At 44.0% G+C, this 21,158-nt stretch overlaps 1 protein-coding gene across 3 annotated transcripts in view; it reads right to left on the bottom strand.

Moving 5' to 3' along the window:
• Positions 1-5,512: 5,512 nt before the first annotated feature.
• Positions 5,513-21,158, bottom strand: part of LOC110532899 (E3 ubiquitin-protein ligase TRIM39) — a 38,825-nt gene continuing 23,179 nt past the window's right edge. Inside the window, exons 9-15 of one of the 3 annotated variants that reach the window (XM_036987209.1) lie at positions 17,257-17,404; positions 10,632-10,673; positions 10,315-10,341; positions 8,943-9,007; positions 8,697-8,807; positions 6,585-6,800; positions 5,513-5,874 (exon numbers count right to left, since the gene is read on the bottom strand). In XM_036987209.1, coding sequence (XP_036843104.1) covers positions 5,680-5,874; positions 6,585-6,800; positions 8,697-8,807; positions 8,943-9,007; positions 10,315-10,341; positions 10,632-10,673; positions 17,257-17,404 — 804 coding nt within the window. In that variant the 3' untranslated portion in view covers positions 5,513-5,679. The other 2 variants (XM_036987208.1, XM_036987210.1) reach the window with 2 other exon arrangements.

Below are 21,158 nucleotides of genomic sequence, written 5' to 3'. Positions count from 1 at the left end.
ATGGATCGATTGCCTTGACATAGGGAAGACAGGGCCCTGGAAGCCTCCTCCCCAAAAACAGATCGATCAAAAACCCGTATCATCTCCTCCTTAAAGTCTTGATACTGGTTAGTACACTCAGCCCTTGCCTCCCAGATTGCCGTGCCCCACTCACGAGCCCGTCCAATAAGGAGAGATATGACGTAGGCGACACGAGCAGTGCTCCTGGAGTAAGTGTTGGGCTGGAGAGAAAACACAATATCACACTGGGTGAGGAACGAGCGGCATTCAGTGGGCTCCCCAGAGTAACACGGCGGGTTATTGATTCTGGGCTCCGGAGATTCGAAAGCCCTGGAAGTGGCCGGTGGATCGAGGCGGAGATGGTGAACCTGTTCTGTGAGGTTGGAGACTTGGGTGGCCAGGGTCTCAACGGCATGTCGAGCAGCAGACACTTCCTGCTCGTGTCTGCCTAGCATCGCTCCCTGGATCCCGACGGCTGAGTGGAGAGGATCCGAAGTCGCTGGGTCCATTCTTGGTCGGATTCTTCTGTTATGGTGAGTGAATGAGGACCCAAAAGCGAACTAACTTAAACAGAGCTTCTTTAATAACCAAACATAGGTAGGCTCAGATAGACCGGCAGATTCCGACAGGACAGGACAAGGTTACAGCAAACATGACGATAGTCTGGCTCAGGCATGAAACACAAACAAGAATCCGACAAGGACAGGAACAGAAACAGAGAGAGATATAGGGACCTAATCAGAGGGAAAAAAGGGAACAGGTGGGGAACGGGGTGAATGGGTAGTTAGAGGAGACAAGGGACAGCTGGGGGAAAGCGGGGGAGAAAAGGTAACCTAACACGACCAGCAGAGGGAGACAGGGTGAAGGGAAAGGACAGAGACAAGACAACATGACAGTACATGACAAAACCTCTGGACTCTCCTTCACTGCAGCCGACGTGAGTAAAACATTTATACGTGTTAACCATCGCAGGGCTGCCGGCATCCCTAGCCGCATCCTCAGAGCATGTGCAGACCAGCTGGCTGGTGTGTTTACGGACATATTCAATCAATCCTTATCCCAGTCTGCTGTCCCCACATGCTTCAAGAGGGCCACCATTGTTCCTGTTCCCAAGAAAGCGAAGGTAACTGAGCTAAACGACTATCCCTCACTTCCGTCATCATGAAGTGCTTTGAGAGACTAGTCAAGGACCATATCACCTCCACCCTACCTGACACCCTAGACCCACTAGGTCCACAGACGACGCAATCGCAACCACACTGCACACTGCCCTAACCCATCTGGACAAGAGGAATACCTATGTGAGAATGCTGTTCATCAACTACAGCTCTGCATTTAACACCATAGTACCCTCCAAACTTGTCATCAAGCTCGACACCCTGGGTCTCGACCCCGCCCTGTGCAACTGGGTCATGGACTTCCTGACGGTCCACCCCCAGGTGGTGAGGGTAGGTAAAAACATCTCCACCCCGCTGATCCTCAACACTGGGGCCCCACAAGGGTGCGTTCTGAGCCCTCTCCTGTACTCCCTGTTCACCCACGACTGCGTGGCCATGCACGCCTCCAACTCAATCATCAAGTTTGCAGACGACACTATAGTGGTAGACTTGATTACCAACAATGACGAGATGGCCTACAGGGAGGAGGTGAGGGCCCTCGGAGTGTGGTGTCAGGAAAATAGCCTCACACTATACGTCAACAAAACAAAGGAGATGATCGTGTACTTCAGGAAACAGCAGAGGGAGCACCCCCCTATCCACATCGACAGGACAGTAGTGGAGAGGGTAGTAAGTTTTAAGTTCAGCAGCGCCTCTTCAACCTCAGGAGGCTGAAGAAATTTGGCTTGTCACCAAAAGCACTCACAAACTTTTACATGCACAATCGAGAGCATCCTGTCGGGCTGTATCACCGCCTGGTACGGCAACTGCTCCGCCCACAACCGTAAGGCTCTCCAGAGAGTAGTCTGCACAACGCATCACCGGGGGCAAACTACCTGCCCTCCAGGACATCTACACCATCCGATGTCACAGGAAGGCCAAAAAGATCATCAAGGACAACAACCACCCGAGCCACTGCCTGTTCACCCCGCTATCATCCAGAAGGCGAGGTCAGTACAGGTGCATCAATGCAGGGACCGAGAGACTGAAAAACAGCTTCTATCTCAAGGCCATCAGACTGTTAAACAGCCACCACTAACATTGAGTGGCTGCTGCCAACATACTGACTCAACTCCAGCCACTTTAATAATGGAAAAATGTATGTAAAAGTGTATCACTAGCCACTTTAAACAATGCCACTTAATATGTTTACATACCCTACCTTACTCATCTCATATGCTGTACTCTATACCATCTACTGCATCTTGCCTATGCCGTTCTGTACCATCACTCATTCATATATTTTTATGTACATATTCTTCATCCCTTTACACTTGTGTGTATAAGGTAGTTGTTGTGAAATTGTTAGGTTAGATTACTCGTTGGTTATTACTGCATTGTCGGAACTAGAAGCACAAGCATTTCGCTACACTCGCATTAACATCTGCTAACCATGTGTATATGACAAATACAATTTGATTTGATTTGAAGGTAGAGCAACACTTTATTATGGACAGACTTCTCCCCATCTTTGCTACTGTTGTATCAACATGTTTTGACCATGTCAGTTTACAATCCAGGGTTACTCCAAGCAGTTTAGTCAACTTGCTCAATTTCCACATTATTTATAACAAGATTTAGTTGAGGTTTAGTGAATGATTTGTCCCAAAATAAAATGCTTTTATTTTTAGAAATATTTAGAACTAACTTATTCCTTGCCACCCATTTTTAAACTAACTGCAACTTTTTGTTAAGTGTTGCAGTGATTTTACTCGCTGTAGTAGCTGACGTGTATTGTGTTGAGTCATCCACATACATAGACAGACTAGTTTTACTCAAAGCCAGTGGCATGTCGTTTGAAAAAAAGTAATGGGCCTAGACAGTTGCCCTGGGGAATTCCTGATTCTACCTGGATTATGTTGGAGAGGCTTCCATTAAAGAACACCCTCTGTGTTCTGTTAGACAAGTAACTCTTTATCCACAATAGAGCAGAAGGCATAAAGCCATAACACATACGTTTTTCCAGCAGCAAGCTATGATCGATAATGTCAAAAGCTGCACTGAAGCCTAACAAAAAAAAGCTCCCACAATCTGAGTCATTTGATTCAATGAATGATGGAGCTGAGTTTTTCCTTTATGCCCAACATTTCAATCAATAAGTTTTATTCATATAAGAGAAAAAGCTGTGAAATGAGAATAATGAGAATTGAACATAAAGAGAAGGGAGGCCCAGAAAAGTAATGTTTGGGAAAGATTTATTGAAGTGGTAAAACAGGATGATAGCAGTGTGTTGTGTGACGATTGTGAGGAACTGTAGAAATTCAACAGTCACAAAAAGGGGACTTCCTGTTTGCACGTCAAGGGAAATGTAGTAGCCTACTTTTTCAGATGAGTTAAATGGAAACTGAAATCTGGACATTGACTGTAGGTCTATAACCTCTCACATCGCCTTAATAAAAACTCTTGCAGAATTAATCATTTCTTGCAGTAAAATGATAGACCAAATTTAGGCTAAATGTTGACTCGGGAACAGGAGTGGAGAAATAAGATTAATTTATTTCCGCATCTTGAGAGTTTAGTTAGATACGTTCTATAGAGATGCTTAAATTAGCGCCATAAAAAGGGGATAGTATTTCAACCACATAAAATATGGATCCAAAGACAAACTGAAATCTTAATCATTCATTCTATCGAATTATGACATTATTCTGGTGAGCAAACGATAGATTTAGTCTTCTAAGGGGAAACATAACAACAGAAGATAAGCTGCATGTACAGTGCCTTGCGAAAGTATTCGGCCCCCTTGAACTTTGCGACCTTTTGCCACATTTCAGGCTTCAAACATAAAGATATAAAACTGTATTTTTTTTGTGAAGAATCAACAACAAGTGGGACACAATCATGAAGTGGAACGACATTTATTGGATATTTCAAACTTTTTTAACAAATCAAAAACTGAAAAATTGGGCGTGCAAAATTATTCAGCCCCCTTAAGTTAATACTTTGTAGCGCCACCTTTTGCTGCGATTACAGCTGTAAGTCGCTTGGGGTATGTCTCTATCAGTTTTGCACATCGAGAGACTGACATTTTTTCCCATTCCTCCTTGCAAAACAGCTCGAGCTCAGTGAGGTTGGATGGAGAGCATTTGTGAACAGCAGTTTTCAGTTCTTTCCACAGATTCTCGATTGGATTCAGGTCTGGACTTTGACTTGGCCATTCTAACACCTGGATATGTTTATTTTTGAACCATTCCATTGTAGATTTTGCTTTATGTTTTGGATCATTGTCTTGTTGGACGACAAATCTCCGTCCCAGTCTCAGGTCTTTTGCAGACTCCATCAGGTTTTCTTCCAGAATGGTCCTGTATTTGGCTCCATCCACCTTCCCATCAATTTTAACCATCTTCCCTGTCCCTGCTGAAGAAAAGCAGGCCCAAACCATGATGCTGCCACCACCATGTTTGACAGTGGGGATGGTGTGTTCAGGGTGATGTGCTGTTTTGCTTTTACGCCAAACATAACGTTTTGCATTGTTGCCAAAAAGTTCCATTTTGGTTTCATCTGACCAGAGCACCTTCTTCCACATGTTTGGTGTGTCTCCCAGGTGGCTTGTGGCAAACTTTAAACTACACTTTTTATGGATATCTTTAAGAAATGGCTTTCTTCTTGCCACTCTTCCATAAAGGCCAGATTTGTGCAATATACGACTGATTGTTGTCCTATGGACAGAGTCTCCCACCTCAGCTGTAGATCTCTGCAGTTCATCCAGAGTGATCATGGGCCTCTTGGCTGCATCTCTGATCAGTCTTCTCCTTGTATGAGCTGAAAGTTTAGAGGGACGGCCAGGTCTTGGTAGATTTGCAGTGGTCTGATACTCCTTCCATTTCAATATTATCGCTTGCACAGTGCTCCTTGGGATGTTTAAAGCTTGGGAAATCGTTTTTGTATCCAAATCCGGCTTTAAACTTCTTCACAACAGTATCTCGGACCTGCCTGGTGTGTTCCTTGTTCTTCATGATGCTCTCTGCGCTTTTAACGGACCTCTGAGACTATCACAGTGCAGGTGCATTTGTATGGAGACTTGATTACACACAGGTGGATTGTATTTATCATCATTAGTCATTTAGGTCAACATTGGATCATTCAGAGATCCTCACTGAACTTCTGGAGAGAGTTTGCTGCACTGAAAGTAAAGGGGCTGAATAATTTTGCACGCCCAATTTTCCAGTTTTTGATTTGTTAAAAAAGTTTGAAATATCCAATAAATGTCGTTCCACTTCACGATTGTGTCCCACTTGTTGTTGATTCTTCACAAAAAAATACAGTTTTATATCTTTATGTTTGAAGGCAGAAATGTGGCAAAAGGTCGCAAAGTTCAAGGGGGCCAAATACTTTCGCAAGGCACTGTATCTAATGTCGGAAAATTCTAAACAGAAACATATCTAAATCAGGCAACAACAACAACAACAACAACAACAACAACAACAACAACAACAACAAAAATATAGTCAAAAACAATTTGTTCCCCCTATCTGTAGCCCAAAGCACATTTTTCTATATTAGTGGGTTAGAGTCAGGGGCCTCAGATGTTCACTTCATCACAATCATTGGGTTGTAGTGGATGGGTGTCCATGAGCAGTACTGGAGTGATGACGAGGGCTCCGTCGTTCTTGCCTGACTTGTTGGTGCAGGGACTGAAGAACGGGAACACGGACTCACAGAAGGAGGCCAGGAAGGTGTAGATGTGTAGCTTAGCGTCCACGTTGTAGAACGATACCTGAACACGGGAGAGGAAGAGGACGTTAGTACCACGTTGTAGAACGATACCTGAACAGGGGAGAGGGAGGGGAAGTTAGTCCACGTTGTAGAACGATACCTGAACAGGGGAGATGAAGGGGAAGTTAGTCCACGTTGTAGAACGATACCTGAACAGGGGAGATGAAGGGGAAGTTAGTCCACGTTGTAGAACGATACCTGAACAGGGGAGAAGAAGAGGAAGTTAGTCCACGTTGTAGAACGATACCTGAACAGGGGAGATGAAGGAGAAGTTAGTCCACGTTGTAGAACGATACCTGAACAGGGGAGAGGAAGAGGAAGTTAGTCCACGTTGTAGAACGATACCTGAACAGGGGAGATGAAGGAGAAGTTAGTCCACGTTGTAGAACGATACCTGAACAGGGGAGAAGAAGGGAAGTTAGTCAACGTTATATTGTAAGATAGACAGGGAGAGAAGAAAGCTGTGTGTGTGTGTGTGTGTGTGTGTGTGTGTGTGTGTGTGTGTGTGTGTGTGTGTGTGTGTGTGTGTGTGGTGAAGGAGGGTTGCAAAATGTCCAAGTATTTCAGAAATCCTTGTTGAAGGATTCTGGATTTCCTCCTCATTCTCTCTTGATTCCGGGATTCCGGGATTCAACTGGGATTTCTGTAAAACCCTGGAAATGTTGCACACACACAAAAAAAACTGACGAGTACGAATGTGTGACATCCTACCTGCCCTTTCTCATAATCCACATACACCCCGATCTTCTGGGGTCTGAGGTCGAGAAGCAGCTCAGTGGAGGGATCTGTCCGGAACACATAGTTGTGTTTATCTCTGAGGCTGAGGAACCAGTAGCCGTTGCTAGGAGATACCGTTATCTTCCCCTTCCTGTTGATGGAGCGGCTGGCCACGCCCAGATCCCAGTCAGTCTTCCCGCCCACCTCCACCTGTGAAAAGGTGTGCTCACTTTTGAGGATACAAGCCCAAGTCCATAGTATAAATCTGATGAAAATATGTAATATTATATACGATGTAGTTCCTATTCAACAAAAGTGGATCAACAGGGCTTGATAGAATTTATATGCTTTCGAAATATAGTAACAATCAAATTATAAAATGACTAACCATAAGATTTTACCTTCCTTATAACTGTAAAACACATACTTGTATGAGAGAAAAGAGCAAAGGGATCTCTTTTCTAAAGCTTCTGCCCTCACCCTTCTGATCATCTGACAGGGCTCTAGCCCAGCTTCCTGAACTCATACAGGACAGTGCTTTAGCCTGGCTTCCTGAACTCGTACAGGACAGGGCTCTAGCCTGGCTTCCTGAACTTGTACAGGACAGGGATCTAGCCTGGCTTCCTGAACTCGTACAGGACAGGGCTCTAGCCTGGCTTCCTGAACTCGTACAGGACAGGGCTCTAGCCCGGTTTCCTGAACTCATACAGGACAGTGCTTTAGCCTGGCTTCCTGAACTCGTACAGGACAGGGATCTAGCCTGGCTTCCTGAACTCGTACAGGACAGGGCTCTAGCCTGGCTTCCTGAACTCGTACAGGACAGGACTCTTGCACGGCTTCCTGAACTCGTACAGGACAGGGCTCTAGCCCAGCTTCCTGAACTCGTACAGGACAGGGCTCAAGCCCAGCTTCCTGAACTCGTACAGGACAGGGCTCTAGCCCAGCTTCCTGAACTCGTACAGGACAGGGCTATAGCCTGGCTTCCTGAACTTGTACAGGACAGGGCTCTAGCCTGGCTTCCTGAACTCGTACAGGACAGGGCTCTAGCCCAGCTTCCTGAACTCGTACAGGACAGGGCTATAGCCTGGCTTCCTGAACTTGTACAGGACAGGGCTCTAGCCTGGCTTCCTGAACTCGTACAGGACAGGGCTCTAGCCTAGCTTCCTGAACTCGTACTGCTTGTGAGACTGTGACGTGTCCTTGCGTCACAAATTGACAGTCTGACCAGAGAATGAAAGTGTAGAGCCAATGGCTGTGAATATGTAACTCAATACTGCAGAGTCTTCTCGAGACAGATTCAATGCGAGCTGGCAAGCAGGGCTCTCAGACAAAACTGTTGTGAATTGAATTGGCTTAACAGAAGGTGATTTATAAGCAAATTACCTTGATTAAACAAATTATAATGAAACTCTCCAGAATCGGCCAATTGACATTTAAGATAATTATTTACAAAAGCTTTACAAATATAATCCTACCCTATTCTATTCTATCCCAAATAGAACAAGAAATAGACATAAATGGACAAACTAAAAGGTCAAATAGAAAAATGTAAGATCCAGGATCAACAAGGCTAAATGATGATCCAGGATTAACAGCTAAATGAGGATCCAGGATCAACACGGCTACATGATGATCCAGGATCAACACAGCTAAATGAGAATCCAGGATCAACACAGCTAAATGAGGATCCAGGATCAACACGGCTAAATGAGAATCCAGGATCAACACAGCTAAATGAGGATCCAGGATCAACAAGGCTAAATGAGGATCCAGGATCAACACAGCTAAATGAGAATCCAGGATCAACACAGCTACATGAGGATCCAGGATCAACAAGGCTAAATGAGGATCCAGGATCAACACAGCTAAATGAGGATCCAGGATCAACACGGCTACATGATGATCCAGGATCAACACAGTTAAATAAGGATCCAGGATCAACCCAGGTAAATGAGGATCCAGGATCAACAAGGCTAAATGAGGATCCAGGATCAACACAGCTAAATGAGGATCCAGGATCAACAAGGCTAAATGAGTATCCAGGATCAACACAGCTAAATGAGGATCCAGGATCAACACAATGTTTAAGAAAATGTTTAACCCTACCTCCCAATAGTGTTGACCTGAGGAGAACCCTTCTCGACCCAGAACACACACGACACGGTCAAACCTCTCAGAGTTATTAGGTACCGGCTGGTGACGATCCCCACATTTTACCTATAGACAGAGAGCAGGTCAGTGCTTTTCACATTATTTGAGGGGGTCATTATAATTATCATGAGGTTAATCCTACACCTTGATCGTTAGGGCAGTTTGATCAAGGTGTAGGAGTACCCACCCCATATAACTAACCATTTTCCCGTCTCCTGATAGGATGAGCCTGGGGTGGGCGGTGCTTGAGTCCATAGTCACGTCCACTGAAGGAGGAAGGGGAAGTGGGGAATAGAAATGGAGGAAAGAGAGGAGAAGAGGTGGAGGAGAGGTGGAGGGATGGAGAGAGGGGTGGAGAGAGGGAGGAAAGAGAGGAGAAGAGGAGGAGAGGTGGAGGGATTGAGAGAGGGGTGGAGAGATGGAGGAAAGAGAGGAGGAGAGGTGGAGGAGAGGTGGAGGGATTGAGAGAGGGGTGGAGAGAGGGAGGAAAGAGAGGAGGAGAGGAGGAGAGGTGGAGGGATTGAGAGAGGGTGGAGAGATGGAGGAAAGAGAGGAGAAGAGGTGGAGGAGAGGTGGAGGGATTGAGAGAGGGGTGGAGAGAGGGAGGAAAGAGAGGAGGAGAGGAGGAGAGGTGGAGGGATTGAGAGAGGGGTGGAGAGATGGAGGAAAGAGAGGAGGAGATGAGGAGAGGTGGAGAGATTGAGATAGGGGTGGTGAGAGAGGAGAAGAGGTGGAGAGATTGAGAGAGGAGTGGAGAGAGGGAGGACAGAGAGGAGAAGAGGTGGAGGTATTGAGAGAGGGGTGGAGAGAGGAGAAGAGGTGGAGAGATGGAGGAAAGAGAGGAGAATAGGTGGAGGGGTGGAGAGAAGGGTGGTGAGAGGGAGGACAGAGAGGAGAAGAGGTGGAGCGATTGAGAGGGGTGGAGAGAGGGAGGACAGAGAGGAGAAGAGGTGGGGGATTGAGAGATTGATGGAGAGAGGGAGGACAGAGAGGAGAAGAGGTGGGGGGATTGAGAGAGGGGTGGAGAGAGAGAGGAAAGAGAGGAGAAGAGGTGGAGGGATTGAGAGAGGGAGGACAGAGAGGAGAAGAGATGGAGGGATTGAGAGAGGGGTGGTGAGAGGGAGGAGAAGAGGTGGAGGGATTGAGAGAGGGGTGGTGAGAGGGAGGACAGAGAGGAGAAGAGGTGGAGGGATTGAGAGAGGGGTGGTGAGAGGGAGGACAGAGAGGAGAAGAGGTGGAGGGATTGAGAGAGGGGTGGTGAGAGGGAGGACAGAGAGGAGAAGAGATTTTTTATTTATTTTTATTTCACCTTTATTTAACCAGGTAGCCTAGTTGAGAACAAGTTCTCATTTACAACTGCAACCTGGCCAAGATAACGCAATGCAGTGCGACACAAACAACAACAACAGAGTTACACATGGAGTAAAACAAACATACAGTCAATAACACAATAGGGGGAACAAAGGCTATGGAGATGGAAGGATTGAGAGAGGGGAGGAGAGATAAATGGAAATTAATTGATGAGTAATTTTTTAAAGTATAACACAGTGATGACCTATGTATCTCTACATACCTGCATACTCCTGTACCCGCTTCACCTCTTGAATAAAGAAACCAAGAAACCAAATTTAAAAAAACATCAATATTATAATTACATTATTCAATTGTAATCTTTATCTCATATACTTATAATCTATGCAAATGTTATTTACTGCTGCTCTTTGATTATTTGTTATTCTTACCTCATACTTAAAAAAAAAACAAGTATTTTCTTAAAACTGCATTGTTGGTTAAGGGCTTGTAAGTAAGCATTTCACGGTAAGGTCTACCTACCTACACCTGTTGTATTCGGTGCATGTGACAAATAGGATCTGATGTGTAGATACTCACTGGGCTGTGGTATTGGAGAGGATTCTAGTGGAACTTGTTCGCCTGTAGAGATAACAAAGGGAAACACAGCTCAAACAGGTGAGTAATATATCTACAGGTATCAGGTCTGTGTGAATGGTTCTCTACAGGTATCAGGTCTGTATGAATGGTTCTCTACAGGTATCAGGTCTGTATGAATGGTTCTCTACAGGTAGCAGGTCTGCGTGAATGGTTCTCTACAGGTGTCAGGTCTGTATGAATGGTTCTCTACAGGTATCAGGTCTGTGTGAATGGTTCTCTACAGGTATCAGGTCTGTGTGAATGGTTCTCTACAGGTATCAGGTCTGTATGAATGGTTCTCTACAGGTATCAGGTCTGTGTGAATGGTTCTCTACAGGTATCAGGTCTGTGTGAATGGTTCTCTACAGGTATCAGGTCTGTGTGAATGGTTCTCTACAGGTAGCAGGTCTGTGTGAATGGTTCTCTACAGGTATCAGGTCTGTGTGAATGGTTCTCTACAGGTATCACGTCTGTATGAATAGTTCTCTACAGGTATCAGGTCTGTGTGAATGGTTCTCTACAGGTCTGTGTGAATGGTTCTCTACAGGTATCAGGTCTGTATGAATGGTTATCTACAGGTCTGTGTGAATGGTTCTCTACAGGTATCAGGTCTGTGTGAATGGTTCTCTACAGGTATCAGGTCTGTGTGAATGGTTATCTACAGGTCTGTGTGAATGGTTCTCTACAGGTATCAGGTCTGTGTGAATGGTTCTCTACAGGTATCACGTCTGTATGAATAGTTCTCTACAGGTATCAGGTCTGTGTGAATGGTTCTCTACAGGTATCAGGTCTGTATGAATGGTTCTCTACAGGTATCAGGTCTGTATGAATGGTTATCTACAGGTATCAGGTCTGTGTGAATGGTTCTCTACGGGTATCAGGTCTGTGTGAATGGTTCTCTACAGGTATCAGGTCTGTGTGAATGGTTCTCTACAGGTATCAGGTCTGTGTGAATGGTTCTCTACAGGTATCACGTCTGTGTGAATGGTTCTCTACAGGTATCACGTCTGTATGAATGGTTCTCTACAGGTATCAGGTCTGTGTGAATGGTTCTCTACAGGTATCAGGTCTGTATGAATGGTTCTCTACAGGTATCAGGTCTGTATGAATGGTTATCTACAGGTATCAGGTCTGTGTGAATGGTTCTCTACGGGTATCAGGTCTGTGTGAATGGTTCTCTACAGGTATCAGGTCTGTGTGAATGGTTCTCTACAGGTATCAGGTCTGTGTGAATGGTTCTCTACAGGTATCACGTCTGTGTGAATGGTTCTCTACAGGTATCACGTCTGTATGAATGGTTCTCTACAGGTATCAGGTCTGTGTGAATGGTTCTCTACAGGTATCAGGTCTGTATGAATGGTTCTCTACAGGTATCAGGTCTGTATGAATGGTTATCTACAGGTATCAGGTCTGTGTGAATGGTTCTCTGCTTCTCTACAGGTATCAGGTCTGTATGAATGGTTCTCTGCTTCTCTACAGGTATCAGGTCTGCGTGAATGGTTCTCTACAGGTATCAGGTCTGTGTGAATGGTTCTCTACAGGTATCACGTCTGTGTGAATGGTTCTCTACAGGTATCACGTCTGTGTGAATGGTTCTCTACAGGTATCACGTCTGTGTGAATGGTTCTCTACAGGTATCAGGTCTGTGTGAATGGTTCTCTACAGGTATCAGGTCTGTATGAATGGTTCTCTACAGGTATCACGTCTGTGTGAATGGTTCTCTACAGGTATCAGGTCTGTGTGAATGGTTCTCTACAGGTATCAGGTCTGTATGAATGGTTCTCTACAGGTATCAGGTCTGTGTGAATGGTTCTCTACAGGTAGCAGGTCTGTGTGAATGGTTCTCTACAGGTATCAGGTCTGTGTGAATGGTTCTCTACAGGTATCAGGTCTGTGTGAATGGTTCTCTGCTTCTCTACAGGTATCAGGTCTGTATGAATGGTTCTCTGCTTCTCTACAGGTATCAGGTCTGTATGAATGGTTCTCTGCTTCTCTACAGGTATCAGGTCTGCGTGAATGGTTCTCTACAGGTATCAGGTCTGTGTGAATGGTTCTCTACAGGTATCACGTCTGTGTGAATGGTTCTCTACAGGTATCACGTCTGTGTGAATGGTTCTCTACAGGTATCACGTCTGTGTGAATGGTTCTCTACAGGTATCAGGTCTGTGTGAATGGTTCTCTACAGGTATCAGGTCTGTATGAATGGTTCTCTACAGGTATCACGTCTGTGTGAATGGTTCTCTACAGGTATCAGGTCTGTGTGAATGGTTCTCTACAGGTATCAGGTCTGTATGAATGGTTCTCTACAGGTATCAGGTCTGTGTGAATGGTTCTCTACAGGTAGCAGGTCTGTGTGAATGGTTCTCTACAGGTATCAGGTCTGTGTGAATGGTTCTCTACAGGTATCAGGTCTGTGTGAATGGTTCTCTACAGGTATCAGGTCTGTGTGAATGGTTCTCTACAGGTATCAGGTCTGTGTGAATGGTTCTCTACAGGTATCAGGTCTGTGTGAATGGTTCTCTACAGGTATCAGGTCTGTGTGAATGGTTCTCTACAGGTATCAGGTCTGTGTGAATGGTTCTCTACAGGTATCACGTCTGTATGAATGGTTCTCTACAGGTATCAGGTCTGTGTGAATGGTTATCTACAGGTCTGTGTGAATGGTTCTCTACAGGTATCAGGTCTGTGTGAATGGTTCTCTACAGGTATCAGGTCTGTGTGAATGGTTATCTACAGGTCTGTGTGAATGGTTCTCTACAGGTATCAGGTCTGTGTGAATGGTTCTCTACAGGTATCAGGTCTGTATAATGGTTCTCTACAGGTATCAGGTCTGTGTGAATGGTTCTCTACAGGTATCAGGTCTGTGTGAATGGTTCTCTACAGGTATCAGGTCTGTGTGAATGGTTCTCTACAGGTATCAGGTCTGTATGAATGGTTCTCTACAGGTATCAGGTCTGTGTGAATGGTTCTCTACAGGTATCAGGTCTGTATAATGGTTCTCTACAGGTATCAGGTCTGTATGAATGGTTCTCTACAGGTATCAGGTCTGTGTGAATGGTTCTCTACAGGTATCAGGTCTGTGTGAATGGTTCTCTACAGGTATCAGGTCTGTGTGAATGGTTCTCTACAGGTATCAGGTCTGTGTGAATGGTTCTCTACAGGTATCAGGTCTGTGTGAATGGTTCTCTACAGGTATCAGGTCTGTATGAATGGTTCTCTACAGGTATCAGGTCTGTGTGAATGGTTCTCTACAGGTATCAGGTCTGTATGAATGGTTCTCTACAGGTATCAGGTCTGTGTGAATGGTTCTCTACAGGTATCAGGTCTGTATGAATGGTTCTCTACAGGTATCAGGTCTGTGTGAATGGTTCTCTACAGGTATCAGGTCTGTGTGAATGGTTCTCTACAGGTATCAGGTCTGTGTGAATGGTTCTCTACAGGTATCAGGTCTGTGTGAATGGTTCTCTACAGGTATCAGGTCTGTGTGAATGGTTCTCTACAGGTATCAGGTCTGTGTGAATGGTTCTCTACAGGTATCAGGTCTGTGTGAATGGTTCTCTACAGGTATCAGGTCTGTGTGAATGGTTCTCTACAGGTATCAGGTCTGTATGAATGGTTCTCTACAGGTATCAGGTCTGTGTGAATGGTTCTCTACAGGTATCAGGTCTGTATAATGGTTCTCTACAGGTATCAGGTCTGTATGAATGGTTCTCTACAGGTATCAGGTCTGTGTGAATGGTTATCTACAGGTATCAGGTCTGTATGAATGGTTCTCTACAGGTATCAGGTCTGTATGAATGGTTCTCTACAGGTATCAGGTCTGTGTGAATGGTTATCTACAGGTATCAGGTCTGTGTGAATGGTTATCTACAGGTATCAGGTCTGTGTGAATGGTTATCTACAGGTCTGTGTGAATGGTTATCTACAGGTATCAGGTCTGTGTGAATGGTTATCTACGGGTATCAGGTCTGCGTGAATGGTTCTCTACAGGTATCAGGTCTGTGTGAATGGTTCTCTACGGGTATCAGGTCTGCGTGAATGGTTCTCTACAGGTATCAGGTCTGTGTGAATGGTTCTCTACGGGTATCAGGTCTGTATGAATGGTTCTCTACAGGTAGCAGGTCTGTGTGAATGGTTCTCTACAGGTATCAGGTCTGTGTGAATGGTTCTCTACAGGTATCAGGTCTGTATGAATGGTTCTCTACAGGTATCAGGTCTGTATGAATGGTTCTCTACAGGTATCAGGTCTGTGTGAATGGTTCTCTACAGGTATCAGGTCTGTGTGAATGGTTCTCTACAGGTATCAGGTCTGCGTGAATGGTTCTCTACGGGTATCAGGTCTGTGTGAATTGTTCTCTGCTTCTCTACAGGTATCAGGTCTGTGTGAATGGTTCTCTACAGGTATCAGGTCTGCGTGAATGGTTCTCTACAGGTATCAGGTCTGTGTGAATGGTTCTCTACAGGTATCAGGTCTGTGTGAATGGTTCTCTACGGGTATCAGGTCTGTGTGAATGGTTCTCTACAGGTATCAGGTCTGTGTGAATGGTTCTCTACAGGTATCAGGTCTGTGTGAATGGTTCTCTACAGGTATCAGGTCTGTGTGAATGGTTCTCTGCTTCTCTACAGGTATCAGGTCTGCGTGAATGGTTCTCTACAGGTATCAGGTCTGTGTGAATGGTTCTCTATAGGTATCAGGTCTGTGTGAATGGTTCTCTACAGGTATCAGGTCTGTGTGAATGGTTCTCTACAGGTATCAGGTCTGTGTGAATGGTTCTCTACGGGTATCAGGTCTGTGTGAATGGTTCTCTACAGGTATCAGGTCTGCGTGAATGGTTCTCTACGGGTATCAGGTCTGTGTGAATGGTTCTCTACGGGTATCAGGTCTGTATGAATGGTTCTCTACAGGTATCAGGTCTGCGTGAATGGTTCTCTGCTTCTCTGCAGGTAAATTAATTAAATACCTCCCTAATTTGAAATTCGAGGAGAGAAAGAGAGAAAGAAAGAGGAGAAAGAGGAGAGAAAGAGAGGAGAGAAATAGGAGAGGAGAGAAAGAGAAAGAGAGGATAGAAAGAGGAGAGGAGAGAAAGACAAAGAGAGGGGAGAAAGAGAAGGAGAGGATACAAAGAGAAGGAGAGGAGAGAAAGAGAAGGAGAGGAGAGGAGAGAAAGAGAGAAAGAAAGAGGAGAGAAAGAGAGGATAGAAAGAGGAGAGGAGAGGAGAAAAAGAGAGGAGAAAGAGAGGAGAGAAAGAGAGGATAGAAAGAGAAGGAGAGGAGAGAAAGAGGAGAGGGGAAAAAGAGAGGAGAAAGAGAGGAGAGAAAGAGAGAAGAGTTGAATTCCTAACCATTGGCTACACTGGTGGAAATGGTTCAACTGTGAGACTTTCGATACCGACAGAATAAGAGCGAATCTTCGATCCTAATTACTGGTCTGCAGCAAGAATATATGTCGACCTGGAATGCGAAGACCGACAACCGCCGAAACATCTATTCTATAAGAACATTTCTGGATGGGACTCTGAAGTATCCATTCTAACCACGAAAGACTCCAGGGACACAAAGAGAAGTTCAGATGAACTTTCCAACAGAAAGACGGACGATTCCAACAGAGATCATAACGACACACTGAGCGTAAATATATATATTTATTGCAATTGTTCCCGAATGAGTGAGCGTTCATGTGCAAAGGATTAGCATTTCAATCAGTATAATTATCAACTGTGTAGTGACTCTTGTCTTTCCCTGCCTTCTCAGTCCACACCCCCTTCTCAGTCCACACCCCCTTCTCAGTCCACACCCCCTTCTCAGTCCACACCCCCTTCCCAGTCCACACCCCCTTCCCAGTCCACACCCCCTTCTCAGTCCACACCCCCTTCCCAGTCCACACCCCCTTCTCAGTCCACACCCCCTTCCCAGTCCACACCCCCTTCCCAGTCCACACCCCCTTCTCAGTCCACACCCACTTCCCTTATCATTTCCTTGTAACCATATACATTGTTGTTTGTTTATTACATTTCTGTGATTATTTAGTTAGTTCGTAAATAAATGATTAAGACAACTGATATATGGATGATTCATGGCAAAGACTGGGTTCGTGCAGATAACCAACATCTTTCGACGTTTGGAATGAGACTAACGCGAGGTAAAGAATTTTTCATTAATTAGAAGACTAATTGGTCAGATATTAAAATATCTGAAAAGTTATATTAGGAAAATTATAACTTTGTAATCTGACGATTGTCCTTGGTGCCCCGACCCCCTGGTTAATTGCATTTACATGATTAGTTTAATCACGTAATAATAATTACAGAGAATTGATTTGATAAAATAAGTCTTCACTTTAATGATGCCAAAGACACGACAAGAGAAAGAGAAGAGAGAAAGAAAGAAGAGATGAGATATGAGAGAGGAGAGATGAGAGAGGAGAGAAAGAGGGAGAGAGAGGAGAGAAAGAGAGAAAGGAGGGAGGAGAGAAAGAGAGAGAGAGGAGAGAAAGAGGGAGATGGAGATGTGAGAGAGGAGAGAAAGAGGGAGAGAGATGAGAGAAAGAGAGAGAAATGAGAGAGATGAGAGAGGAGCAGTACTCACCAAATTGAACCATCCTGCTGATCTCTTCCTGGAAACGTTGGACCAGGACAGACAGCGATGTATAGATGGGCCCCGTTCCCAGGTCAGAGTTCACCGACACCCCAGACCAGTCTCTGATTGGTGGAGGGGTGCAGAGTGCAGGGTAGGTCTGAGGGTGGGGGCGGAGCAAAGAGTGTAAGTTTTTCATTGAGTGGAAATAGCTGTTCCAGGCTGACTACATTGCAGATTCATGCCAGGTGTTAATCATATAATCAAACCACATCATATGATACTGCAGTAGATGACGTGGTGATTATACAGTGCCTTGCGAAAGTATTCGGCCCCCTTGAACTTTGCGACCTTTTGCCACATTTCAGGCTTCAAACATAAAGATATAAAACTGTATTTTTTTGTGAAGAATCAACAACAAGTGGGACACAATCATGAAGTGGAACGACATTTATTGGATATTTCAAACTTTTTTAACAAATCAAAAACTGAAAAATTGGGCGTGCAAAATTATTCAGCCCCCTTAAGTTAATACTTTGTAGCGCCACCTTTTGCTGCGATTACAGCTGTAAGTCGCTTGGGGTATGTCTCTATCAGTTTTGCACATCGAGAGACTGACATTTTTTCCCATTCCTCCTTGCAAAACAGCTCGAGCTCAGTGAGGTTGGATGGAGAGCATTTGTGAACAGCAGTTTTCAGTTCTTTCCACAGATTCTCGATTGGATTCAGGTCTGGACTTTGACTTGGCCATTCTAACACCTGGATATGTTTATTTTTGAACCATTCCATTGTAGATTTTGCTTTATGTTTTGGATCATTGTCTTGTTGGAAGACAAATCTCCGTCCCAGTCTCAGGTCTTTTGCAGACTCCATCAGGTTTTCTTCCAGAATGGTCCTGTATTTGGCTCCATCCACCTTCCCATCAATTTTAACCATCTTCCCTGTCCCTGCTGAAGAAAAGCAGGCCCAAACCATGATGCTGCCACCACCATGTTTGACAGTGGGGATGGTGTGTTCAGGGTGATGTGCTGTGTTGCTTTTACGCCAAACATAACGTTTTGCATTGTTGCCAAAAAGTTCCATTTTGGTTTCATCTGACCAGAGCACCTTCTTCCACATGTTTGGTGTGTCTCCCAGGTGGCTTGTGGCAAACTTTAAACTACACTTTTTATGGATATCTTTAAGAAATGGCTTTCTTCTTACCACTCTTCCATAAAGGCCAGATTTGTGCAATATACGACTGATTGTTGTCCTATGGACAGAGTCTCCCACCTCAGCTGTAGATCTCTGCAGTTCATCCAGAGTGATCATGGGCCTCTTGGCTGCATCTCTGATCAGTCTTCTCCTTGTATGAGCTGAAAGTTTAGAGGGACGGCCAGGTCTTGGTAGATTTGCAGTGGTCTGATACTCCTTCCATTTCAATATTATCGCTTGCACAGTGCTCCTTGGGATGTTTAAAGCTTGAGAAATCTTTTTTGTATCCAAATCCGGCTTTAAACTTCTTCACAACAGTATCTCGGACCTGCCTGGTGTGTTCCTTGTTCTTCATGATGCTCTCTGCGCTTTTAACGGACCTCTGAGACTATCACAGTGCAGGTGCATTTATACGGAGACTTGATTACACACAGGTGGATTGTATTTATCATCATTAGTCATTTAGGTCAACATTGGATCATTCAGAGATCCTCACTGAACTTCTGGAGAGAGTTTGCTGCACTGAAAGTAAAGGGGCTGAATAATTTTGCACGCCCAATTTTCCAGTTTTTGATTTGTTAAAAAAGTTTGAAATATCCAATAAATGTCGTTCCACTTCACGATTGTGTCCCACTTGTTGTTGATTCTTCACAAAAAAATACAGTTTTATATCTTTATGTTTGAAGGCTGAAATGTGGCAAAAGGTCGCAAAGTTCAAGGGGGCCAAATACTTTCGCAAGGCACTGTAGGATACTGCAGTAGATGACATGGTGATTATATGATACTGCAGTAGATGACATGGTGATTATATGATACTGCAGTAGATGACGTGGTGATTATATGATACTGCAGTAGATGACGTGGTGATTATATGATACTGCAGTAGATGACATGGTGATTATATGATACTGCAGTAGATGACATGGTGATTATATGATACTGCAGTAGATGACGTGGTGATTATATGATACTGCAGTAGATGACATGGTGATTATATGATACTGCAGTAGGTGATATATGATAGTGCAGTAGGTGTTATATGATACTGCAGTAGATGACATGGTGATTATATGATACTGCAGTAGGTGATATATGATAGTGCAGTAGGTGTTATATGATACTGCAGTAGATGACATGGTGATTATATGATACTGCAGTAGGTGATATATGATAGTGCAGTAGGTGTTATATGATACTGCAGTAGATGACATGGTGATTATATGATACTGCAGTAGGTGATATATGATAGTGCAGTAGGTGTTATATGATACTGCAGTAGATGACATGGTGATTATATGATACTGCAGTAGATGATTATATGATACTGCAGTAGATGACATGGTGATTATATGATACTGCAGTAGATGACATGGTGATTATATGATACTGCAGTAGATGACGTGGTGATTATATGATACTGCAGTAGATTACGTGGTGATTATATGATACTGCAGTAGGTGACGTGGTGATTATATGATACTGCAGTAGGTGACATGGTGATTATATGATACTGCAGTAGATGACATGGTGATTATATGATACTGCAGTAGATGACATGGTGATTATATGATACTGCAGTAGATGACATGGTGATTATATGATACTGCAGTAGATGACGTGGTGATTATATGATACTGCAGTAGGTGACATGGTGATTATATGATACTGCAGTAGATGACGTGGTGATTATATGATACTGCAGTAGATTACGTGGTGATTATATGATACTGCAGTAGGTGACGTGGTGATTATATGATACTGCAGTAGGTGACATGGTGATTATATGATACTGCAGTAGATGACATGGTGATTATATGATACTGCAGTAGGTGATATATGATAGTGCAGTAGGTGTTATATGATACTGCAGTAGATGACATGGTGATTATATGATACTGCAGTAGGTGATATATGATAGTGCAGTAGGTGTTATATGATACTGCAGTAGATGACATGGTGATTATATGATACTGCAGTAGATGACGTGGTGATTATATGATACTGCAGTAGATGACATGGTGATTATATGATACTGCAGTAGGTGACGTGGTGATTATATGATACTGCAGTAGGTGACATGGTGATTATATGATACTGCAGTAGATGACGTGGTGATTATATGATACTGCAGTAGGTGACGTGGTGATTATATGATACTGCAGTAGGTGACGTGGTGATTATATGATACTGCAGTAGATTACGTGGTGATTATATGATACTGCAGTAGGTGACGTGGTGATTATATGATACTGCAGTAGGTGACATGGTGATTATATGATACTGCAGTAGATGACGTGGTGATTATATGATACTGCAGTAGATGACATGGTGATTATATGATACTGCAGTAGGTGATATATGATAGTGCAGTAGGTGTTATATGATACTGCAGTAGATGACATGGTGATTATATGATACTGCAGTAGGTGATATATGATAGTGCAGTAGGTGTTATATGATACTGCAGTAGATGACATGGTGATTATATGATACTGCAGTAGATGACGTGGTGATTATATGATACTGCAGTAGATGACATGGTGATTATATGATACTGCAGTAGGTGACGTGGTGATTATATGATACTGCAGTAGGTGACATGGTGATTATATGATACTGCAGTAGATGACGTGGTGATTATATGATACTGCAGTAGGTGACGTGGTGATTATATGATACTGCAGTAGGTGACGTGGTGATTATATGATACTGCAGTAGAT

This window comes from Oncorhynchus mykiss, chromosome 9, assembly GCF_013265735.2.
Source record: "Oncorhynchus mykiss isolate Arlee chromosome 9, USDA_OmykA_1.1, whole genome shotgun sequence".
Taxonomy (NCBI): Eukaryota; Metazoa; Chordata; class Actinopteri; order Salmoniformes; family Salmonidae; genus Oncorhynchus; species Oncorhynchus mykiss.
This window is presented reverse-complemented; position numbering and strand designations above follow the sequence as displayed.